Below are 22,560 nucleotides of genomic sequence, written 5' to 3' on the forward strand. Positions count from 1 at the left end.
TGAAATCTGGAAAACATATCCTCAATGGACTCGTTAGGTTCCATGATGAAGGATTCATACTTCTGGATCAAGGACAGTGCCTTTGATTCTTTCACCTTCTTGTTTCCTTCATGGGACATTTTCAAGGATTCAAAGATACCCTTGGCAAACTCACGATCTGTAATCTTCTGGTACTCTTCATAGGAAATAGCACTAAGAAGAATAGCTCTAGCTTTGTGGTGCTGTGAGTAAAGCTTCTTTTGCTCAGCAGTCATCTCTGATCTGGAGATCTTCTTGCCATCAGCATCAACTGGACGCTCATAGCCATCCACAATGATATCCCAGAGATCTGCGTTAAAGCCCAGAAAGAAACTTTCGATTCTGTCTTTCCAATATTCGAACCTTTGACCATCGAACATAGGAGGCTTTGCATTGTAACCATCTTTTTGCGTTTCACTGGTGGTAGCCATTTGTTTTTCACACCGGCCCGGATCACTGAACACTGTTAGGTGTGGTAATCAGAACTTGCGCTCTGATACCAATTGAAGGTATGAAAAACGATAGAAAGGGGGGGTTTGAATAGCGTTTTCAGAATAAAACTTCCCACTTAAGATTTTAACAAATCTTTCGAAACACAAGTAAAGTGCTTAAGATAAGAGATGAGAAAAACACACAAGGATTTTATCCTGGTTCACTTGATGAATCACTCAAGCTAGTCCAGTCCACCCGTGAGGGTGATTCCTTCCTTCTTAGAATGAAGGCAATTCACTAATCAGAGATTTGTTACAACTGCACTTGAAACCTACAAGTGACTAACAATACACTGACTTAGCTCACACTAAGATTCACTCTCTTAGTCTTCTCTAGGATCCGATCAACCTTGATCTCCTAAAGGTAAAAATAAACAACTGTTTAAAGAAATATTGTTTACAATGAGATTGCTTCTGAAAAGCTTGTAGTAAACACAATGAATTCGATGAAGAAAGATTGCTAAGAAGATTTGAATATTGCTTGCGCATATATGTTTCTTCAACAACATCTTTCAGTCTTCAGCCTATATATATACTCCAAGGATTAGGGTTTGAACATTGCATGGGAATGCTACCGTTGGAGGGTAGATCTGGGATTTCCAGCTTCTGCTGTGGCTGATCAGAGGAATGCTTCGTGTTGGAACTTGTGAAGCTTGTTGATCAAAGTCAGAGGGAAGGATAGATCCTCTGACCGTTGTAGCTTCTGATTCTGAACTCAGAGGAGAAGTACTTGGTCTTCAGAGCCAGTTTGCTTCTGGACTTCAGAGACTTCACTTTTCAGTTTCTGGATCTTCAGAGTCTTCTAAACCATCAGAGCTTCTGAGCCTTCAGAGTGTCTGGGTTATCATAACGTCTCGATCTTCAGAACTTCAAGTGAGCTGAGTCCACATCAGAGCTTGACTATCTTCAGATCTTCTGAAGCTTTTCTACTGTTCAGTTTGAACATAGAGATTGCGATAGCGTTGCTAGGGTCACTCTTTAAGCAAAGTGCTTTTGATTTGTGTGAGATTATATCAGGGTCAGAGCCTGTCATGAACACACTCAGAAAACACGTTAGAGTACCATAATTGTTCATACTAAACGTTAACTTGTAATCATCAAAACATAGAGTTGTACTACATGATCAAAACTTGATCTTACACCGGTGCTTGTGGAGTTGTTGCGCACCGGAGATCAAACCACTAAACTTATAGCTGCCAACTCTCTTCATAAGTTATCTGCTCATACTAATCAAATCACTAAACCATTTAGTCAAGCTGGGACTATCCCTCTTTTTGCTGAGCTATTTCAAGGTCCTGATCCTTTTGGTAAGAGGATAGTCGGGAATGTGCTATCTGAATTGGCTGTTAGAGATGATAGTGTTGTTGAAATGGTCAGGCACTTGGTGAGAATTCTGAAAGAAGGCGATGATGAATCAAAAGCATATGCGGCCAATGTGATGTGGGTTTTTTCCGGTAAAGAGAACCCATCATCTGTGATCCGGGAATCAGGTACAATTCATGTCCTTGTTGAGCTTTTGGGGAGTGGAATTGAAAAGGTATTGAAGAATGTTTCTAAGGTCGTTGCCAAGCTAAGCTATGATGGAGAAAATAGAATGGCCCTTGTTAAGGCAGATGCAATCCCAATTTTGATGGACTTGCTGCATCACAAGAATGAGGAACCGAGGGATCATGTTGCAGAGGCTGTTTTCAACTTTTATGAAGATTCATTACACTATGATAGAGTATCTGATGCAATAAAATTTTCTTCTTTCAGAGATATGCAGAGTAAACTAATTCACATTTGTGCATCAAATGAGGAGCTCATGACAAGATCTTTCCAAATAATGAGTGTCGAGCAGCTGGAACTCATTTTGAATCAGGATCTTGTGCATTCACTTTAAGTGTATGTGTAACACCCCGATTTCGGTGGCGTCACTTTAGTAACCAAAAATAAATTAAAGCGGAAAAACGTGAATATTTTTGTTTTCGATAATAGAACCAAAGACTGGAAGAAATAGAAACTCTACAACAAAGGATATCCGAACTAATATACGATAAATACAGCCCCCGCTGTAGTACCAAACCAAAAGAAAGGTCAAGTGTTCGCAACACTATCCCTCAAAAATGAGAATGAGTTAGCCCAAACGGCCTAAAACAAGACCTCCTAAGTCCAACCAACTCTCTGTGATTCCCGTAAAGAAACCACACAAAAAGCTATAGGTGGGAAACTACCCTGTTCCCAAAAGAAAACATAACGGTCAGAGCTAAGACTCTACTCCTACACTAATCCCATCTCGAGGAGCTCACGCCAGCACTAAAACCTACATACTAGCGTGATCGTCGTCCGAATCTGAATCCAGAACGACCAAGTCTATGTACACCATCCGTCCTCCTCTCGCTACCGCGATGCGCTCCTATCCCGGCATCTCGAACCTAGTTCCCCCCGAAGGGTGAACCATCGTGAATCAGTCTGCCATAGACATCTGACAAAGGGCGTTTGTCCGCCAAAGCACACACAGAAGACGCGAGGGTCAACTCCAAAGAATTATGTAAATAATAAATCCAATAGATACAGATATAGATAACTTACCTAGGCTTATAAGTTAGGGATAGCATCCTAGGGTTGTATATTTCACAATGAATATAAAAGACAGTAATAACACTTAACATGCATCAGATAAGATTAACAATTATCAATCACACTCAGCAACTAAGTCAGTATGCATGTTGCATGAAATGCAATGCTGGTTAACAAATGCATTCCGGAACGGATGGGCACTAACGAGTCAATCCTAGCACCAGCAACGGTGGGACCATTTCCGCTCGCGTGTCTCTTACACCACACAAAGTGTAGTCAGATCAGCAGTGAACCCGAAGGTCTGCCATTTCCGTCTGCTACTAAGAATCACCGTAGTGTTCTTTTATGGAAATCCGGGTCTTATGACCATTTTGGAATCCACCGAGGTCCGGTATCACGCCGTGTATTAACCTCAAAATGTGTGCATGAATGCAAAGTGATTAGTCAAACGACGTCTCCGACCTCACTCGACACGTCGCCACGTGTTCTAACTAACTTATTTGTCTCTAAAAAGAATACCCTAAGGTAAAAGTCGATTCTGCGACAAAATACAATTAATCATAAAAAGAGTGCAAACACTCACGATAACTCTTCGAGTCATCAATGCTCTCACGAAGTCTCACGCTTCAGTGGAGTCTTATACAATCACGAAGTCTCACGCTTCAGTGAAGTTTTATGCTTTCACAAGGTCTCACGCCTCAATGAATTTACACACTTGCACGAAGTCTTACGCTTCAATGAAGTTTCATGCTATTCACGAGGTCTCACGCCTCAGTGAAGATCCATGCTTTTCACGAGGTCTCACGCCTCAGTGAAGATTCTCGCTTTCACAAGGTCTCACGCCTCAGTGAAGCTTCTTGGCTCATCCCTTGGATGGCTAAACAAACTGCTCAAAGAGCGAAGGAGTATCAACATACTCAGAAACTTATTAGTTTTCTCAACTCTTGGACTCGACGACACTTCTCATTTTCAAAACTTAATGTTCAAGCCCTAAACTTTCGTCTGAGTCTTTTATCATTATATTAAGGGTTTTGAGGTTGTTTAATACATTATGGAGGTTCATTATGAAATTGTTTAAGTTTCGTCTCTAATCCTATTAGTTTCCAAGATCCTATAATTCCAATGATTCCCTGGAGAAGGTCTCAAAACAAAAGGTCCATCATCACCCAAGTAATGGCCCGAGAAGTTCCCAGGTAAGCTGGCCGGGCACAATGCCTCATTAAAAGCCCTTCTTGCCTTAGACAGAACAACCCAAGTTCTTACGTGAATTCAAATGGGGTTTTTCCAATATCATTTTCAAAATCAATTTTCCTTTGAGAAGGTCTCGATCCACTAAAACAATAATAGGGTACGAACCTCGGTCCGTCCCATCAACTTCCCCAAAATCTCAAAATAAAATCGGCATGACATGCCCGTTATCCTCACTCTGAAGCATAACAGATATAGATGTAATGGCATAGTTAAATTAGCACAGTCCAACAATCATAGCACATATATTAACACATCCTAGATTAACCATGTAGCACTTAGCATATAGAGCAGATATCACACATCCTAAATTAACCATTTAGCACATAGCATATGATTCAAACTCAAGAAACAGTCAGTAGATGAATAAATTACATTGTCAGCCGAAGCCTCAGAAAACATTTCTCAGTCAAACACAAATAAGTGCATAAACAATAAATCAAGTCGAATTCGTCGACACCTAAAGCATTATCTAGTATTCAGTGAGTAGCCCTCACCTTAGCCAATTTCCAGAGTTCTCTTCAAACGCTCCTTCACAATCAGCTCCTTGTTCTTCAGGAAATTCCTCAAAATAACCTTTAGAGTAAAAACCACAGAATTCCCTCAGAATCTAACCGAAACTCAGCAATCAATACTCACTAAGGTTACACGAAGTAGCATATACTCCGAGGTACGATAATCTAGCGCGAAAGGACAAGTTTTTGAAAAAGAAATTTTCTTCCTCCTCCTAGGGTAGCTCTCGGCCACACATGGTAATTGTGTGTGTCGATTTTTCTTCGATCAAACTTGGTTCCTAGGTTATCATTAGTCGTAACTAAGGTTAATCTAAACTCGGAAAAATTATCGGATCGAAAACTATCACAGGGGTATTTTGGTCAATATTTTTAGCTCAGAATTTCAAAACTGAAATCTCAAAATGCAAATTGGATGGGGACGTCACCAACGACGTTTAAGACAACTAATCCTACTAGCACTAAGCTAAGGCGATAGTTTTCAGTCCAAAGGTTGAGACTTTGCTTAAAAATGGGTATTTTAAGCAGAAATTGATTCCGGCGGAGTTCCGGCGACATAACGGAAAAACTAATCCGACAGAAGTGCTCTTGGGCACGTAAGGAAGATGTTTAGAATAAAAAATGAAGTATTCAGGATAGTTTTGCAAAAACCTCAAAACTAAGAGTACAGAAGGACATAGAGAAAAGCTATGGAAAAGACGATCAGAGGTAAGGATTAGCGACTATACCTCGACACCTTGAAGTAGCAACTGTCGGATCAACGATCAAGCAAGAAATCAAGAAAATCTTCTTCTCCTCCTCTCCTCTTGGCCGCGGCTTGTGTGTGTGTGTTTGTGAGGTTTTGTCTCAAGCTTCAACATATATATATAGGGAATGAAATGGAAGATATTTAGCAAGGATCGGATAAGTATGAATAGATATTTATCAAGATTGGATAGGTATGAATAGATATTTATCAAGATTGGATGAGTATGAACAGATATTTTGAGAAGATATTTTGTAAACCGGTACAGATTTGTTTAGATATCGGAGGATTTTGCTCATAGAGTTAAGATAAAAATATGAGAGTGATTTCCGATTCTTCCTACTGATTCCAACGTATTTTAGACACGATATTCTCCCCGCTGAATCTTCTAATTCTTCAAAGAAATATCGGTATGATTTTTGGTTTTCGAGGCTTGTTTTTAATGCTATATATAGAGGTTGGCAAAACGCGGGAAAATGAAAGTTTCGTGATTCCGATATTTCCGGCTTCATTCTCCATGAATTCTAAGATAGGTTTTGGCGACATAATACCAAAACTCAACAGAGGTTTCCTTGTATTTTAGGTGGCTAATGCAAAGTCGGTGTAAAAACTATTTTACCGGATAAGTTACTTTTTGCATCGAATGTCGGAATAGAAAACTTCCTTCTGAAGAAAGATTGAAATCATCAAGAGAAATGGGTGTACGCGTGTAGAATCTTCATTTGAAGCTCCAGATAGAAAAAGTCTTCATCGTCGGTTGATTCTAGGGTTTTGAAATACCAGGGTTTCAGTTTCGGCAAACTTCCGATGATTGGAATCGGACGTTCGTATATCCTAGAGTTTCGCCTCGAAACGTTTGTGATATATGGAAAAAGAGAAGTTCTAACATTTCTCTGAAGATTTTTGGAATTAATTTCCATCGTGACTTTAAGTGAAAACTAGCTATATACTAGGGTTTCTGACCTAGGTTTAAGCGTATAACGATCGTGCTATACCTTTTATCGATTTTGGTACAATCCTTAGACTTTTCCTGAACTTTCTCCTTCATAAATTTATTTCATTTGGTAAACTCTAGTTCAGGTTTCCCTTCACGATACATCAACCCTAATCGTGAATAGGATTCTATTTACTTGGCATAAGCTTAAAAACTTGGGTCTTACAGTATGTTTCAATCACAATTCCTTTGCTAAATAGATTCAATCTTTTAAGGTTTATAAATTTTACATTACACCCTAACATAGGTGTATGTTTTCATCAGAACTAAAGCAGGGGTATTATCCTCCTTTCTTGCTAGCCAGATAACTTCCCATGGGAGACAATCGTTATTTTACTGTATTTTTATTTTTATTTTGAGGTTTCAATAATGTGCACTTGTTAGAATTATGTAACAGTGCTATGGGCTGCAATAAATAAATTGTTATTTTATTTTATGAAAAATTGGTTAATTTATGATTCTTGAAGAGGTGCATAAGTAGGCTCCCTTATTAATTAAGTGATCTTTTTATTCGAGCTTGAAAAGTGCTTGGTGGGGACCTTAACCCTTGGGCCTATGATGAGTAAAGACTAGGATTATAACTGTTATGCCTAGTCCCCTCTATAATCATTGAATCAAAAATCTAACGGCTCCACAATTTGTCGTACTGAGAGTTGTGAAAGAGAGTGTGGGATACAGAGGAAGCTCTACTCACTCAAGGTTGTAGGTCTTCTGAATCAAGGAGAAAACGTCGATGAAAATCTTCTTCCTCAAAATCATGCATTCAGCAAGTGAGTGTTGGTGTTCTAATTTCATTTGATGGATCCTTCAAATTTTCTGCTTATAGCTCTTAGTAGGGGTTGTCTAAATGACTCATAAGGGGTAACTCCACCCTAATGGACTAATAGGATTATTTATAAATAAATTAATGAATAAAATATGAAAATTCTAACTCATTTATCTTAAATGTGATTAGTCTACCGAAAACCATGAGTGGTTTAATTTACCTAGGATCATTTAGACAACTTCTCTTAGTATATTTACAAGAACGTGCAATTTTTTAAATGAAGTGTCTGAAATGGTGAAAGTACATGTTGATTATTTTGATGTTTGTGTTTCAACTTTCTAGACTAAAGAAAATGAAAAACAATCAACTAATTATCATTCTTCCTAATTTCTTGTTAGGAGAATTAGCTCTATAAAAACGTACATGCGCACTTTTTAACATTGGGTGTCATCTCCTGCTCCATTTTCTTTCATCAACTTCCGCGACTTGCAAGTTAACTCTTTATTCTTCAACATTTCATGACCACCAATAATCTGTGTAAACTGAACAGCGGTCACCTTTGCGGTGTTTCTTGCTAGTATCTACACAAACAAATGAAGTTTTATCTACATGGGGCACAAGAGAAAAGATTATAAGAAAAGGGAGGCTTTAGGGTCAACTAAATATATTTTTAAAATAGAAAAATAAAACTACGGTCAAACAAAACCCTTATATTCAACATGTTAGATTAACAAGTTCGTTACCTCAAGTTTGAAAGTCTCTTTCTGATCCTGGTGGTCAGCATTGGGGGCATGATAATCATCTTCATTTTTTAAAGGAAATAACATTTCATTAATGAAGAAGTTGCCATCATACGAATACCTTTCTACAGCTACGTAAGCATTGATGGTTGAAGTTAGTGTTGCAATAAGATACCTCGATAAAGGTGCGGTGACGGAACAAACGAAACAAGATTCAGAGTGATGAGGGTTTTCTCAAGAGAACCAATTATTTCAAAAGCTAATGGGTCAAATGAATAGTTTTACTCCCTCTGTTCCTATATAGTTGTCACTATTTTGGTCATTTTTTGTTCTTATTTAGTTGTCACTTTTACAATTTTTTTAGAAAGATCAATAATATATATAAATATAGTAGAAAGCTCAAGAAATTCAAGAAAAGAGAATACAACACAAGACAGATAAACACAACAAAAGAGGGATTAAGCCCCAAACGCCCACACAAACAAACCCAAAATAGAACCACGACAAAACCAAGAACACCCCAAGTCACTTTTACAATTTATAGAGAATATTATAATACTTAACTAGTCTCCTGAACTTATTAGTAGTAGGAGAACTAAAAAGATATAATTAATAACAGAGATAAGGGGGATATTAAGAAGTTACATAGTAATTTTAATAAAATTAGAACATTAAATGATATTTCTGAATTCATGTATCACAACCTTAAAGTGACAAATATTGAGCAACGAATGGAGTATATTGTTATATTTAACAGGTTTTGTGGGAAAAGTATTGCAGAATGTGTGGAAACTTTTTATATTGTTGATTTTTTATTTTATGTAATATTATTTTTCCCCGACTCAACATCTTAGAATTATTAATTAATTGTTGTGGGCCGTAATAAATTTTAATTTTTTGTTTTAATAAAAGGGCTAATTCATAATCTAGATAAAATGTATAAGCTCACTTGACGATTTAAGGGTTCCACTTAATTGGGCTTGAATATTTGTAATATTTTTTAGTGTGCGGCACAGTCTAAGATTTAACCATAGGCCCATGTTGAAAATGGACTGGAGTTATATATAAGTCTTCTGTAGTCTCATCAACTAACTCTGCAACACCCCCTCTCTTTGATTTTGTGAGTTAAGCACGCCAACTTCCAAAGGACAAAGGAAAACACTTCAATCTTCAACCTACTACAGGTACGCAATCTATAATAATGTATATGGTTTTCAATAACTATATATGAGATCTCGATAATTTATTACACAAATTTCATGTGTTTCGTGAAGAAATCTCTCATGTTGAATAGTAGTGTTTTTACATTTTCACCATGGTAGTCAAAATAGTGATTTAATTTGTGATTCATCGTCAACCCATGCTATAATCAAACCCCTAAATCACATTCTATCTATATTGGTTTTAAATTGTAACCTAACTCCCCAAATCGCAGTAAAAACGTGATTTCTGGGAGTATGCGATTTAGGAAGATCCACTTTTGAGAGAGAAAACTTCAGAAGCGAAGTACCAAAAAATGATCATGTGAATGATTTTGATGAGGCCAAACCCTCCTCCTCCTCTTAGCCTCCCATGCGGTGCAGACCCACCGTCTCACTATTACAGCAGGCGGCACCATCTTCGGCAGAGTGAGAGAAAAGAGTGATGAGATAGAATATTTGGTCAGAAAGGAATAAAGAGGAGGAAATGCGGCTGCTGCTATAGAGTCTTTCCCTGCCAAGCGTAAAATGTTGGTAACAGACTTAGGGTTTTCATAGTTATTGGGCTTAAGCCCAATAATCAAGTTTTAAAACTGAAATAGAAAAGCTACGCACAGGTTTAGATTTGGAGCAGTAGAGATCGATTTTAACCTACAATTTAGATAAATAATAAATATTATGTGAGTATATAACTTATAATATATTATAAATTAACATATATTTATAGAATAATTTATAAAATGCTTAAATCAGCACCAAATATTAAAAATATTATGTTTGTAGTAATATTGCTAAGTCTTATGACTAATCCTCATCACTCTGATGAAGAATAAATTTTATGTGTTGATTTATTTCGTTGTTTTATTATTTATAGTCTGACAATGATGAAGAATTGTACCATATGTGGGATTCACTCCCCTTTTGTGTTCTTCATCCCTAAATTTTATGTTTCTTGCTTTATAACTCGGTTTTCTTTTACTCTTAGAGTGCTAGTAGCAGTAGTATTTTCTATGCATCAATCCATGTATAAAATTTATTTTGGCTTGTACTTGATTTTTATTTTGTTATTTTAGTAGAATATTATGAATAATAATATTTTTTGATTTATTATTTATGCTGATTGAATTACGTTGAACGGAACAGGTTGAAAGTGAAACCATGGACCTTGGTTGGGAAGAAGCACTGAGGAAGTTTCAGAATGTTATGGTCTTAGGGACCAAGCCTTTGAAAATGGAAGCCATGGACAAGTTGTCTCGTTTCTCTGAGCATGTCCCTAAGCATATATTATCTCCTGCCATACCTATTCTCACGGAGATTCTTGCTAAAAGTATTCCAAATGATCCTTCTCCTTCACTTTAAGAGGCTGCTGCTTACTGCTTGATGTGCATTTCTTGCCGAGGTGATGGTGCCGCGTTGGCAATTGAAATGGGTACACATGGTGTTACACATTCTTTGATAAGGTTATTGCCTCATTCCAAGGGAACGATGCAGGAAGTTTTGATTAAATTGTTGCTAGTTCTTGTCAATTTCAGTAATGAAAGTAGGATAACAGTTTTTTCCGGGGGCGGATTTCGAGTCATTATGAACTTGTTGAATTCTCATAACAATGATAATATTAGGTTGTATCTGTTAGAGATTTTGAGTATGTTAGGATTGCAGAAGAATGTCAGGAATGAACTCATGAGATTAGGAGCTCTTCATCTTATTGTCGAGGCTGCTGGTACTGGCAGCATGATCTCTAGGGAAAGAGTATGCCAATCAATTGAATTGCTTGGTGGAGTCCCAGGTGAGACTGAGCATGAGCTTCTTGAATTAGGAGCGGTTCCGGTGCTTGTGCAGTTGTTGCGTGATGGAGATAAAACCACTAAACTTATAGCTGCCAAATCTCTTCGTAGGTTATCCGTTCATGTTGATGGTAAAACTAGACCATTTACTCAAGCTGGGGCTATCCCTCTTTTTGTTGAGCTCCTTCAAGGACCTGATCCTTATGGTAAGGGGATAGCTGAGGATGTACTTTCTGAATTGGCTGTTAGAGAGCATAGTGCTATTGAGATTGTTGGGCATTTGGTGAGAATTCTTAGAGAAGGTGATCATGAATCTAAAGTATCTGCGACCAATGTGATGTGGGATCTATCTGGTTGTCGAATCTCATCACCTGTGATCCGGGATTCGGGCGCAATCCCAGTCCTTGTTGTGCTTTTAAGGAGTGGAACTGAGACAGTAATGGAGAATGTTTCTAGGGTATTTGCTGAGCTAAGCTATGATGGAGCAGATAGATTGGCCCTAGCTAAGGCAGGCGCAATTCCAATTCTCATGGTCTTACTTCATCAAGGGAACGAGGAACTGAGGGATAATGCTGCAGAGGCTATTTTCAATTTTTATGAAGATCCATTATATCATCATAGAGTATCTCATGCAATATATGTTCCTTCGTTCAGATATATTCGGAATAGACTAATTCGCACCCGCACATCAAATGGGCATATGACAAGTTCTTCGCGAAGAATGAGTGTCGAGCATCTCATTGGGAACCCCTGCAGGATTTCCTGTAATCATTTGAAGTGTATGTTTTAATTTCAATGCCTTTGCTAAATAGGATTCAATCTTTTAAGGTTTTACCAATTTTACATTACACCCTAGCTAAAGAGAGAACTTTCCAAGGGAGACAATTTTCATTTTGCTGTATTTTTGAAAGTTTCAAGTGTTGAAGGTTGACAAAATGGTGAAAGTACTTGATCTTTTTATGTTAGTTTCAACTTTCTAGCCTAAAGCGGAGGAAACGCAATCCAAACTCAATTGTATATCTTTGTTTTGGTCAGCAGAAACGACTCTTTGTTTGGTCATTGACTCATCGCCTCAACAAGTTTTTCTCTGAAATTGAAAATAAATTATTTCTCTAACTTATGGTTAAAACAAGTTTTTCTCCCCATTTATGGAGAGACGATCAAATAAGCTAATGTGACAAATGCATTTATATAGATACTATAAAATAGTTTTATTTTCTAATTAGAGCAATTCTGACAAACATTAAGCTATGGTAAAGTTCTAATGCTTTTATTCAGCATTGACTCTCATGTTTTATGTATGGCTCAATCTTTTCAATTTCTCTGTTGCTACAAATATGGCAAACTGAAAGCGTCAGAAAGCTCTACAAGTTTGATGATCACATTGATTTCACTCCAGGTTCTCACTTTCTGCGTCTTTTTTCATCTTTCAAATTTGGCATAATTAGAAAAGCTGTTCTCTGGTGCCTGTGGAAATGCATTTCTACCAACTTGGTACAATAATTGCGTTAGAAATCTCTGTAGATGCACTTCTTACAAACTTGGTGTCGTCTCCTGCTCCATTTTCTTTTCATGAACTTTGTCGGCTTGCGAGTTACTTCTTTATTCTCCAACATTTCATGACCACCATTAATCCTCGTAAACTGAACAGCGGTCACCTTTCTGGAGTTTCCTGCTAGTATCTACACAAAAATAACAAAAAAACTAGAGTTCTATCTACACGGGACAGAAGAGAAAGGAGTAAAAGAAAAGTGAAGCTTTAGATTCAGCTTGTTAGATTAACATGTTGGTTACCTCAAGTTTGAAAGTCTCTTTCTGATCCTGGTGGTCAGCAATGGGGGCATCGTTATCGTCTTCATTTTTTCTTTCAAGAGGTACTTCTATGATCTCACCTATCTTGGGGATGTAGCCAAAATTTTCACATACGAAGCCAGATACTGTCTCGTATTGGTGATCCTGTAATTGTAGATGTGAAGTGAATATTAAGAGGCCTGCAAGTCTGAAATAGCTTAACGATTTATGACTTATGTGTAGTATGCATATATAATTCCAACATCATTGTCTCCATCCAAGTAGTCATTAAATTCTAATTATTATAGTAAACACCAAAAATCCAAATGAGCAATGGTGTCTATATCTAAGATGGAAAGATGCTCCAGCTCCACAAAATCAGGAAGAATCATAGTCTATAAAAGATATAAGAATGGAATGTGTATCAACCTGAAAACTTGCACTAACTACATGAAATTAATACAAAGTTGATAGAAACATGATTACAAACATCGCGTAACTGCAGCTTTAATCATAGACAAATATGTAACTTGCGTTTATATAAAATAGCAAACCTCAGGCATCTTGATGTTCAAATCTTCTGAGAGTTGATCAATAGATGTGTTTGCATCTACATCGAATATACCCTCATCTAGCATTACTATGTTGCCTGTTTTTTTCTGAATCTCATCCTGCCAAATCACCAAGCATTGGACATCAAATAGTTGCAGAAATCAACAATAGAAAGTGCTTCTACAGTATTAACAGTAATCTTAACAAAGATGAAGTATTTCTATACACTAAACTTCCTAATTGGCCACCATGAATAGCTAAACCTGAAATGCATCTCATTGACATTCTGCTCGTGAGAATTACTGATAGTTGTAAAGAGTTTGTGATAGAACTAATAGAGAGGTTGAGAAGTTAGTATTTAGTTGAGACTCTCTTCACTCTATTCTTACTAGCTAATTCTCATCATACCCATTCCCATTCTAACAGAAAGCTTATATGGAAATCTCACCCCACTCACACACCCTTCTCACCCGCAAAAGGCGTAACTAACTATTGCCAGCTCACTCTCTCTAATATTCCCCTTTCTTATTCTTTCTAACATAAACCTTCCATACTTTGGGCCTAGCTTCATGTGTTGTGGCCCAATCTTCATTTAGAGCTCTATCAATTCCACCGGCTTGAGGAACAACCTTGTCCTCAAGGTTGAAAGCGGGAAATTGATTCAAAATGGTTAATTTATCTTCCCAGGTAGCCTCATCCCCTGTTTTTCCTTTCCATTGAACAAGGTACTGTTTGACAGGCTCGCCCTGCTGCTCGTACCATGCTGCAGAATGGTACGAGCAGCCAAAATTGAACTCGGTTCCACAGATGAGGGTAGTTCTCCAGCAAGACCCTTTGGCAATTCCTTTTCCACTAGATAGTCCCCAATTGCTTTCTTCAGAAGAGATATGTGAAAGACCGGGTGGATGCGAGACATTTGGGGCAAACGGAGCTAGTAAGCCACTGCCCCTATGCGCTCGATGATTTCAAAAGGACCATAAAACCGAGGCGAGAGCTTCGGATTAATCCTTTGAGCCACCGATTGTTGCCTATGGGGACGAAGCTTAACGAAAACCCACTCACCAACCGTGAATTGCTTATCCTTCCGCCCCTTGTCATCCTGAGATTTCATATGTCCGTGAGCACGAAGCAAATGGGCTTTTAACTGACGCAAAGCCTCATCTCTGTCCAGCAACTCTCGAGCTACAACCTCCACCTTTGTTTCTCCGACAGTGAAACGCAACATGGTGGGGGGAGCGCGTCCATAGACTACCTCGAAAGGGGTCACTCCTGTAGAAGCTAGGCAGTGTTGTACCAATACTCTGCCCAAGGTAGCCAGTGGAGCCATGTGCGAGGTTGGTCAGCAATGAAACAACGCAAATATGTCTCCAAACAGCGGTTAATCACCTCTGTTTGTCCATCCGTCTCGGGATAGTAAGCTGTACTCATGGCTAAATGAGTGCCCTGCAATTTGAATAACTCAACCCAGAAGTTGCTAACAAAAATGGGATCACAATCACTCACTATGGAACGAGGGCAAAAGCCTCTGCTACTACCCTTGCTGAGAATGGATGACGCAAAGGGATGAAATGTGCATACTTCGATAGACGATCAACCACCACAAAAACTGTATCAGTCCCCTTAACCTAGGGCAAACCCGTTATGAAATCCATAGAAAGCTCTTCCCATATCTTATCCGGAATTGGCAAGGGTTGGAGTAATCCGCCTGGAGAAGTTGCCAAGTACTTTTGCCTCTGGCAGATGTCGCAGGCTTTGACAAAATCTTGGATCATGCCCTTCATACCAATCCAATACACATTGGCTGCAATTCTGCGATATGCTCGATAGAAACCAGAATGTCCACCTTGGGGAGTTGCATGGAATTCATGGAGGAGTGTGGGAATCCATCGAGAGGAAGCAGAAATTACCAGGCGATGCGCGTAATACAACACCCCCTGCTCATATGTGAACCCCGGATTGCTGGTTCTCCTAGAAGAGAGTTAGGATGTCCATATTAATTTCTCAGGTATGCATAGGTATCATTTTACAGTTCGGTTTATAGCTAGCTAAATGTTGGTTGGCCATTTATATCATTAACTATTTAATAACATCAGACAAGCACTTATTTGTGATATATCCATATAAAGTGAGTCACATACAAGTCTCTGAGAAAATATGTGTAACTGTAAAATCTCTGCGTAACAACATATATTGTTGGTGACATTAATTCAGATTCAGTTCAACTTCCAAAACCAGAGTTTGACCTCCTTGTGTATTCGGCAACCAATTGAGCAAGACCTGAAGACTTGTTCTTAAGCAGTTTCTTTGGTGAATCATATTCCTCAATTAGCCCTGCAGGATCAATATGAAGAGAAACCATGTCCAGGGTCCACATTTATGAGCTAGAGAAGAAAATAAAAATTGACAAATAAAGAAGAAGAAAGGGGAAAAAATTGCTTGCCTCCATTTAGAAACAGAACCATGTCACTGTCTAGGATTGATGTTATTCTATGAGCAATTGTAATGACTGTGCATTCTGAAAAATGCTGCTTAACTGTTTGCTGAATAATATTATCTGTGACTGTGTCAACTGGTGCAGTTGCTTCATCAAGCACCAAAATCTTACTTTTCTTAAGAAGAACCCGGCCAAGGCAGACCAATTGCCTTTGACCCATACTCCAATTTCCTCCATTATCAGTAACTGCAGAACTCATCATGGTAAGTAGTAGATTCTCACCACATTTATACATCTAATTATAACTTGTAACACATCCTAACATATTTGTTCAAAGTTTCAGAATTCATACCTAAGGAGTCAAGCTTCCCTTCTTTCTTCCTTATTTCATCTCCAAGTTGGCACATATCTAGAGCCTAAAATATATCATGAAATAGATTAATATGTACTGGTACTAAAGACTAAAACGGAAACTTCTTCTTAGTGTCAAGCAAAACTAAATTACCTCCCAAACTTGTTCATCTGTGGACTCTTCCAAAGGGTCCAGGTTGCTTCTTACAGTCCCTTCAAACATTGTTGGATCCTGAGGAATAATGCTTAGTTTGGACCGTAAATCATGAAGTCCAATCAAAGATATGTTAATGTTATCTATCAAGATTTTTCCAGCAACAGGTTCAACAAGTCGGAAAAGTGTTTGCACTAGAGTTGATTTTCCACTTCCTGTTCTTCCCACAATGCCAGTTTTTGCTCCAGCAGTAAAAGTGCAAGTAAGACCCCGTAAAACAAGAGGCAGGTGTGGAGCATACCGAACCTGCATCACACACTGCCTCATTAAGGATAGATAGATAAATACTGTTACTAAATCTCACATTGATTAGAGATATGGCCAAAATAGTCCTTATAAAGGGTAGAGCAACCCTGAAAGTCCTAAGCTAGATTTTGACCTAATTCTAGTATTCAATTCAAAATGAATAACTTCTGAAAGATACCTGTAAATCCTGGATATGAACCTCTCCAAATGACGGCCAAGAATGATCTGGTTGGTTGTCTTTGATTACAAGAGGAGCTTCACCTGGGACGGAGGTGTACTGAAGTATTCTTTCTACAGATATAATTTTGTTCTCCAAATTGCAAAGATACCGGATCAGATTAAATTGTATAGAATTTAGATTAAGCCCATATGTCACTGCCAATCCCGCAATGCCTAAGACAGAAATACATGTGAAGTTCGAAAAGGATTGAAGTTATATATATACCTGGTGTTATAAGGAGTGTGACAAGTAAATGTATGTAATTTCAACTACTCACCAGGATCAGTAATTGAACTTGGAAAAGATATCAAGAACACCAAACAGAAGGCAAATACGGTACAGGATAGAAGATCCAACCTGAAACTCAGCCATTCCATTGCAATAGCACTGTATAATTTGGGTTGGGAATACTTGTCTATCAATTTCATATTCGTGTCATTAAATATTGATTCTTGTTCAAAACTTCTTATGGTTGTTGACCCAGAAATCGTTTCAGAGAAATGTTGTATAACCGGAGCTTGGCATGTACCGACTAATCGTGCCAATTCCCGTGCTGATGCTGAGTAGTATTGCTGCATATATAGAAGCACACTGTTAGCAAATATAATGCTATTATTTTCACTGTAATGTCAAACATATTCATAAAGCCAACCTCACTTAGTGGGATCAGGCTTTTGTTTATACTTATTTTTTATGTTAAAATCAGTCTCCAGGAGTTAATACCAAGGCAGTTTCTCGAGGAGTTTTCCTTGAGAAATGGTGCAACTCACATTAAAGTCATAAGTGTTCTTGGCCGGTGGTCAAGGGTAACCTTCCGTTGAAATCTGGGAAAGAGGCGTTTCAGGCACGAGGTTTAGGACTCGTACGGTTCATAGCCGAGAGCTCGCACGATTCGTAGCAGGAACGACGTCGACGAGAAAGGAAAGCAGGAGTAAATAAAAATGTATGGAAAGCTGGCGCGAAATGAAACGTAGCAGGACAGGGCACAAGCAAAATCTAGGGCTTACATTAAAAGATAAGCCACAAAAAATAGATCGTAATTGCAAAATCAACCTAAGAACCGCTAACTTTCTTTGTTTCCTTCTACATCTTCTTTGTTCAGGAAACGCTCGGCGACAAAGCCTGGGGGATCGTCGACACCAACCAACCCAGTGAGGATAACCTTTTTGAATGCTCTCATTTGGTGAAGATCGATCTGGGGATAGAGGTGCTGAACTTGGGCTTTGGCGAGGGAAAAACCACGGCCGTGCTAAAAAACGGCGGAAGCAGCGGCGTCTGACCTCGTTCTTTCCTCCAAGGCCTTCGCGTCCAGCTGAGCTTGTGTCCTCATCGTGGATAAAGCTTCATCCATCTTTGCCAGTTCAGCACGATGGTGTTCGAGTTCGGTCTCCATTGAGGAAAAGGCTTGATCCTTGGAGGCCACCAGGTCCACTTTTGCTTCAGATTCCTCCTGAGCCTCCAGCCGAAGCTTCGCCCGGGCCTTCTCCAAATCAGAGATTTTTCTGTCTCGAAACTCCAGGCTGACTTCAGCACGGCTAGTTTGTTCGGCCAACGTTTTGGCAAACGAAGTCTCCTTGGCGTTTAGTTGGGCGAGGAACGCCTTACGCTCCTCCACAAATCCAGCGTTGAGGGCACGGAGACGCGCCACCTCTGATCGCAACACCTCGGCATCCTGGGCGGACCGCTTGTAATGATGAAAAGCGTGGAACGCCGTCGCCAATGCGCCTTCTGAAACCCTGTCCAAGCCTTGCTGCTTGACCACTTTGTCCATCCTCGCAACTTGCGCTGGCGTCAGGGACAAGGAATATGGAGGCTCTCGATTTGCAAAGCCCTGGGGCAGAGCTATGATTGGGCGGTAAAGCACTAGCAGATGACATTAAGTTTTGACCAAGAGGCGCTAGGATTACTTTCGCACTGAGGGGAGGCTTGTCGACGGAATCACCCCGGGCGTGAGGCGAGGAAACCGGAGTCGCCAGTGAAGGCTCGCCGGGCTGGTTCAGCTTGGGAGTCTCCTCAGGTCTGCGAAAAGATGCAGAGATGACAGGAGTTCTTTCCCCGCCAGAAGACGATGTAACGGCCACAGGATGTGGTCTGTTTGGGGACGGGCGAGAGGTCTCCTCGCCGAGAAGCCTCTTCCCACTCACTTTTAACAGGGACGTTTTGTCACCCTTCAGGTTGACTCGGGGGAGGGGGAGGAACGAGACGTTTCCTTTGTTCTCAAAGGCGGTCAGAAGGCCCTCGCTGACTTGGCGTATTTTTTCTGAAGCAAAGAGCGGCAAGGGTAAGCTAGCAGAAAGCGGGAAAGGCGGAGAAGGAAGTGAGAAAAGATTTTCCGATTACACGAGTGCAATCCAAAACCGGGAGTCTAGCCAGGAAGCTGATGACATTTTTATCCTCGGGGGTCAGGGAGTCCTCGGGTGGGTCAATTACTTGGCGCACTTCTTGGGTCCAATAGAGGGGAAATCGGGCGGTGCCGTCCCTATGGGTAAAATCCTCGGGATACTCGTGGGACACCACGACCCTGAAGAACTTCCGAGCCAAATCGACAGCAATGCTGGGCAAAAAAGGGTTGAAGCGTTGACGCCCGGGCCTTGCTTCTAGGGAAACCCAGTTGCGTGGCAGCGACGGTTGGGCGGACACGCGATAGAAATAGAAGAAGTGGAGGGTTCAGGCTCTTGCTGAATCACGTCGCAAAGGATTTCAAAGCATCGTAGGAAAGCCCAACTGTTGGGGGAAGTTGGCTAGGAACGACATTGATGCTGTGAAGCACGGAGCATATGAAGGGGGAAATGGGAAACCTAATTCCCAAACTGGTGAACATGTATCCATACACATAGAAGAAGTGGGGAACACCCACGTGGTTGTCTTTGGGACGGAGCCAAGGACGTTCGGCGGTTGTGCACACGCCGTAACTCATGAGGTTGTCAAGAGGTTTCTCATGGCAAAACCCACCGGATTCCGAAGAAATTTCGCAAATGGATGACCACTGATCCAAGCTGGATGGTTGGTTGGGCATCGTCCCGGCGGGCAGGGCCCTAACAGCGGGAACCGGCAAGTATTCCCAGGTTCTCGTTCGGAAAGGCAACGGTGTCTTTCTCTTCAAGCGGAGCTCCCCCTGGGGGGGCAGATCAACAGGAGGAACGCACCGCAGAGGAGTGGCGACGGTGACATTACGCTTGGAATTTCTGGTTTGGTGCTTTGGCCTCATTATGAAGAGGGTGCAAGAAGTGAAGGTTACTCTGATGTTGTGAAGGTTCGCCGGAAGAAAGGCGGTGCGCAGGAAGTCGCAAAAGCTAAAGCAATGAACTGTGGAAAAGGTTCGCGCAAGATGGGAAGCAAGATTGTAATCGTGAAAGGATTAAAAGAATGGGTAGGGCAACACCTTTGTAAACGGGAAATATCGTTTGGGAGGAAACGTGTGAAGAAAAGCTAAGGGAGGTTGTTGTGAAACGTGTAGGAAAAGTGGGGAATCATGCCCCATGATGTCAGGAAATGATATGATGGCAGTTGCGGGATTTTGGGGAATAGAGAGGACGCATTAAATGAAAAGGTGCAACGGTTGATGCTGATTGGTTTAAATTCAAATTGTCAGGCTCAACCATGATTCGAAGGGACGTTTCAGGGAAGCAGTTGAGATTTTCCAGACCTAGGCTGCCACGTGTCGTAGGCCCAAAAGCATCAAGGTCTCAAGGTTCAGGACGCGTGCGTGGCCACAACGGGGCGGGAAAATCACGTGTCATCGCCACAAGCTAGCTTGTGGACTCAAGCCACCAAGGGAACGCGACGAGGCGTTCAAAATCTCAAATTTTAGGCCTTAGATTACCAAGCCATGTTGGCCATTGCTCTTTACTTTCGTGCCTTATGTTTAGCGTTAGTTAGTTTCTTACGTCCATCGCCTTGTCTCTTTTGTTTAAAGATACACTTAGCTCTCATGCTTCGAGCTCGGTGTCTTGTGGACTGGGCGAGACCTCAGGGTCCCTCGCCCAGAGACGCTGGCCTAGGGCAAGGAGTGCATCAGGGACTTGGGCCTTTGTCCCGGAGGCCCAACTGGCCCATTGGGATGATTTAGAGGCGCTAGGCCCAACTCCCCCACCTATAAGTAGGGGACGGTTACCAATTGTAAGAGACTTTTAGCTCATTTATGCAATAACAAGTTTGAAATTCAGTTACTTTCTCTCTCTAAGTGGTTACGCTCTAAACTCTCTTAGATTCTCTCATCCCGTTCCTTGCACCTTAGGTACTATACCTCATCTCTATTTTCATGATGGAACAGTGGCGGTAAAATAGCAGATTGTGTTGAGCTTTAACCGAAGAGTGGCGGGATAACCGTCCCCTCAGGGGGCGATTTACCAACAGGATCGCCCCGGGCGTTGAGCGAAGAAGCAAGAGTCACCTTGGGGGGTCCGCTGAGTTGAGCCGCCTTAAGAGTCTCCTCCGGTCCACGAGAAGTCGTGACGGTAACGGGAACGCTCTGCCCGCCAGAAGAAGAGGTAGTAGTCAAGTGGTGTGGCTTCTTAGGGGGGGTCGGGAGGCTTCCTCGCCAAGAGCCCGTTTTCCACCTTCACCCGCCAGGGCCGTTGGAGAAGATGTCTTGTCGCCCCTCAAGTTGACCCCGGGGGGAAACAGGATGTTATTTTTCTTTTCAAAGGCGGCCAGAAGGTCCGCACTGGCGAAATTCATCTTCCCTGAAACGAAAAGCAACAAAAGAGTCAGCCAGGGGTAAGAAGTGTAAAATAAACAAGTGATAAGGGTCGAAGCAGGGAAGGGGCAAGAAAACCTAAGTAAGCGGGAGTTGATAAAATTTTGGCTTTACCGAACACGCGAGAGCAGTCTAAAACCGGGAGTTTAGCTAGGAAGCTGATAACAACTTTGTCCTCAGAAGTTAGGGAATCATCAGGTGGGTCGACTATTGGGGATACTTCTTGGGTCCAGTAGAAGGGAAATCGGGTGGTTCCGTCCCTCAGGGTAAAAGTCTCGGGGTATTCGTGAGATACCATGATCTTGAAATACCTTCGGGCGAGGTCGGTGGTAATTGTGGACTAAAAGGGGTTGAAGCGTTGGCAGTTGGGTCTAGCTTCCAGGGAAACCCAGCTGCGTGGTGGTGAAGGCTGGGCGGACGCCCCATAGAAGTGAGAGGGCTCGGGCTCTTGCTGGATTGCCTCGCAGAGGATTTCAAAGCATCGCAGGAAAGCCCAGCTGTTTGGATGGAACTGACACGGGGCGACGTTGATACTACGCAAAACGGAGCAAATAAACGGAGAGAAGGGAAACCTGATTTCCAAACTTGTGAACATGTATTCGTACACGTAGAAGAATTGGGGGTGATTCACGAGGTGGTCAGGGAGGCGAAGCCAAGTGTGAGACCCGAAAGTAAATAGAACGTTTATTTATTTAATTTGCATATCGTACGACAACGCGTTTTATTTATTAATTATTTTTATTAAATATTACTTGCGCCGCGATGGCGGAAAATACCTTAAGGAATATTTTCCTTATAGCTATTTAATGGTGTGTTTATATTTTAGTATTTTTATATTATTTTCCTTACTCGAATCTAATCGCGATCCGTGAAAATTAATCGAGTATTAATTAATTACAATATTTTTATTTTATAGTTTTATTTAAATACAAGAATAAAATTATAATTATTTTTATGTGTGTCATTTCATTTTAATCTTAAGAATTTCTATTGTCTA

At 40.6% G+C, this 22,560-nt stretch overlaps 3 protein-coding genes across 3 annotated transcripts; 1 reads left to right on the forward strand and 2 right to left on the reverse strand.

Moving 5' to 3' along the window:
- The first annotated feature begins 10,652 nt into the window (after positions 1-10,652).
- LOC130725329 (protein spotted leaf 11-like) lies at positions 10,653-11,846 on the forward strand. Its single transcript, XM_057576569.1, has one exon. It carries the CDS (start codon positions 10,653-10,655, stop codon positions 11,844-11,846), a length of 1,194 nt encoding a protein of 397 aa, XP_057432552.1.
- Positions 11,847-12,564: 718 nt separating this feature from the next.
- On the reverse strand, positions 12,565-13,615 carry LOC130725330 (DUF21 domain-containing protein At1g55930, chloroplastic-like). The gene is made up of 3 exons (XM_057576570.1): positions 13,402-13,615; positions 12,851-13,012; positions 12,565-12,738 (listed from the first exon to the last, which is right to left on the reverse strand). Exons 1-3 carry the CDS (start codon positions 13,483-13,485, stop codon positions 12,565-12,567), a joined length of 420 nt encoding a protein of 139 aa, XP_057432553.1. The 5' UTR covers positions 13,486-13,615.
- Positions 13,616-15,617: 2,002 nt separating this feature from the next.
- LOC130725331 (ABC transporter C family member 3-like) lies at positions 15,618-17,433 on the reverse strand. Its single transcript, XM_057576571.1, has 6 exons — positions 17,142-17,433; positions 16,823-17,037; positions 16,339-16,644; positions 16,186-16,249; positions 15,840-16,079; positions 15,618-15,730 (listed from the first exon to the last, which is right to left on the reverse strand). The coding sequence occupies exons 1-6, from the start codon at positions 17,290-17,292 to the stop codon at positions 15,618-15,620; spliced, it is 1,089 nt and encodes a 362-aa protein (XP_057432554.1). The 5' UTR covers positions 17,293-17,433.
- Positions 17,434-22,560: the final 5,127 nt, after the last annotated feature.

The sequence above is a fragment of the Lotus japonicus genome, chromosome 6 (assembly GCF_012489685.1).
Source record: "Lotus japonicus ecotype B-129 chromosome 6, LjGifu_v1.2".
Taxonomy (NCBI): Eukaryota; Viridiplantae; Streptophyta; class Magnoliopsida; order Fabales; family Fabaceae; genus Lotus; species Lotus japonicus.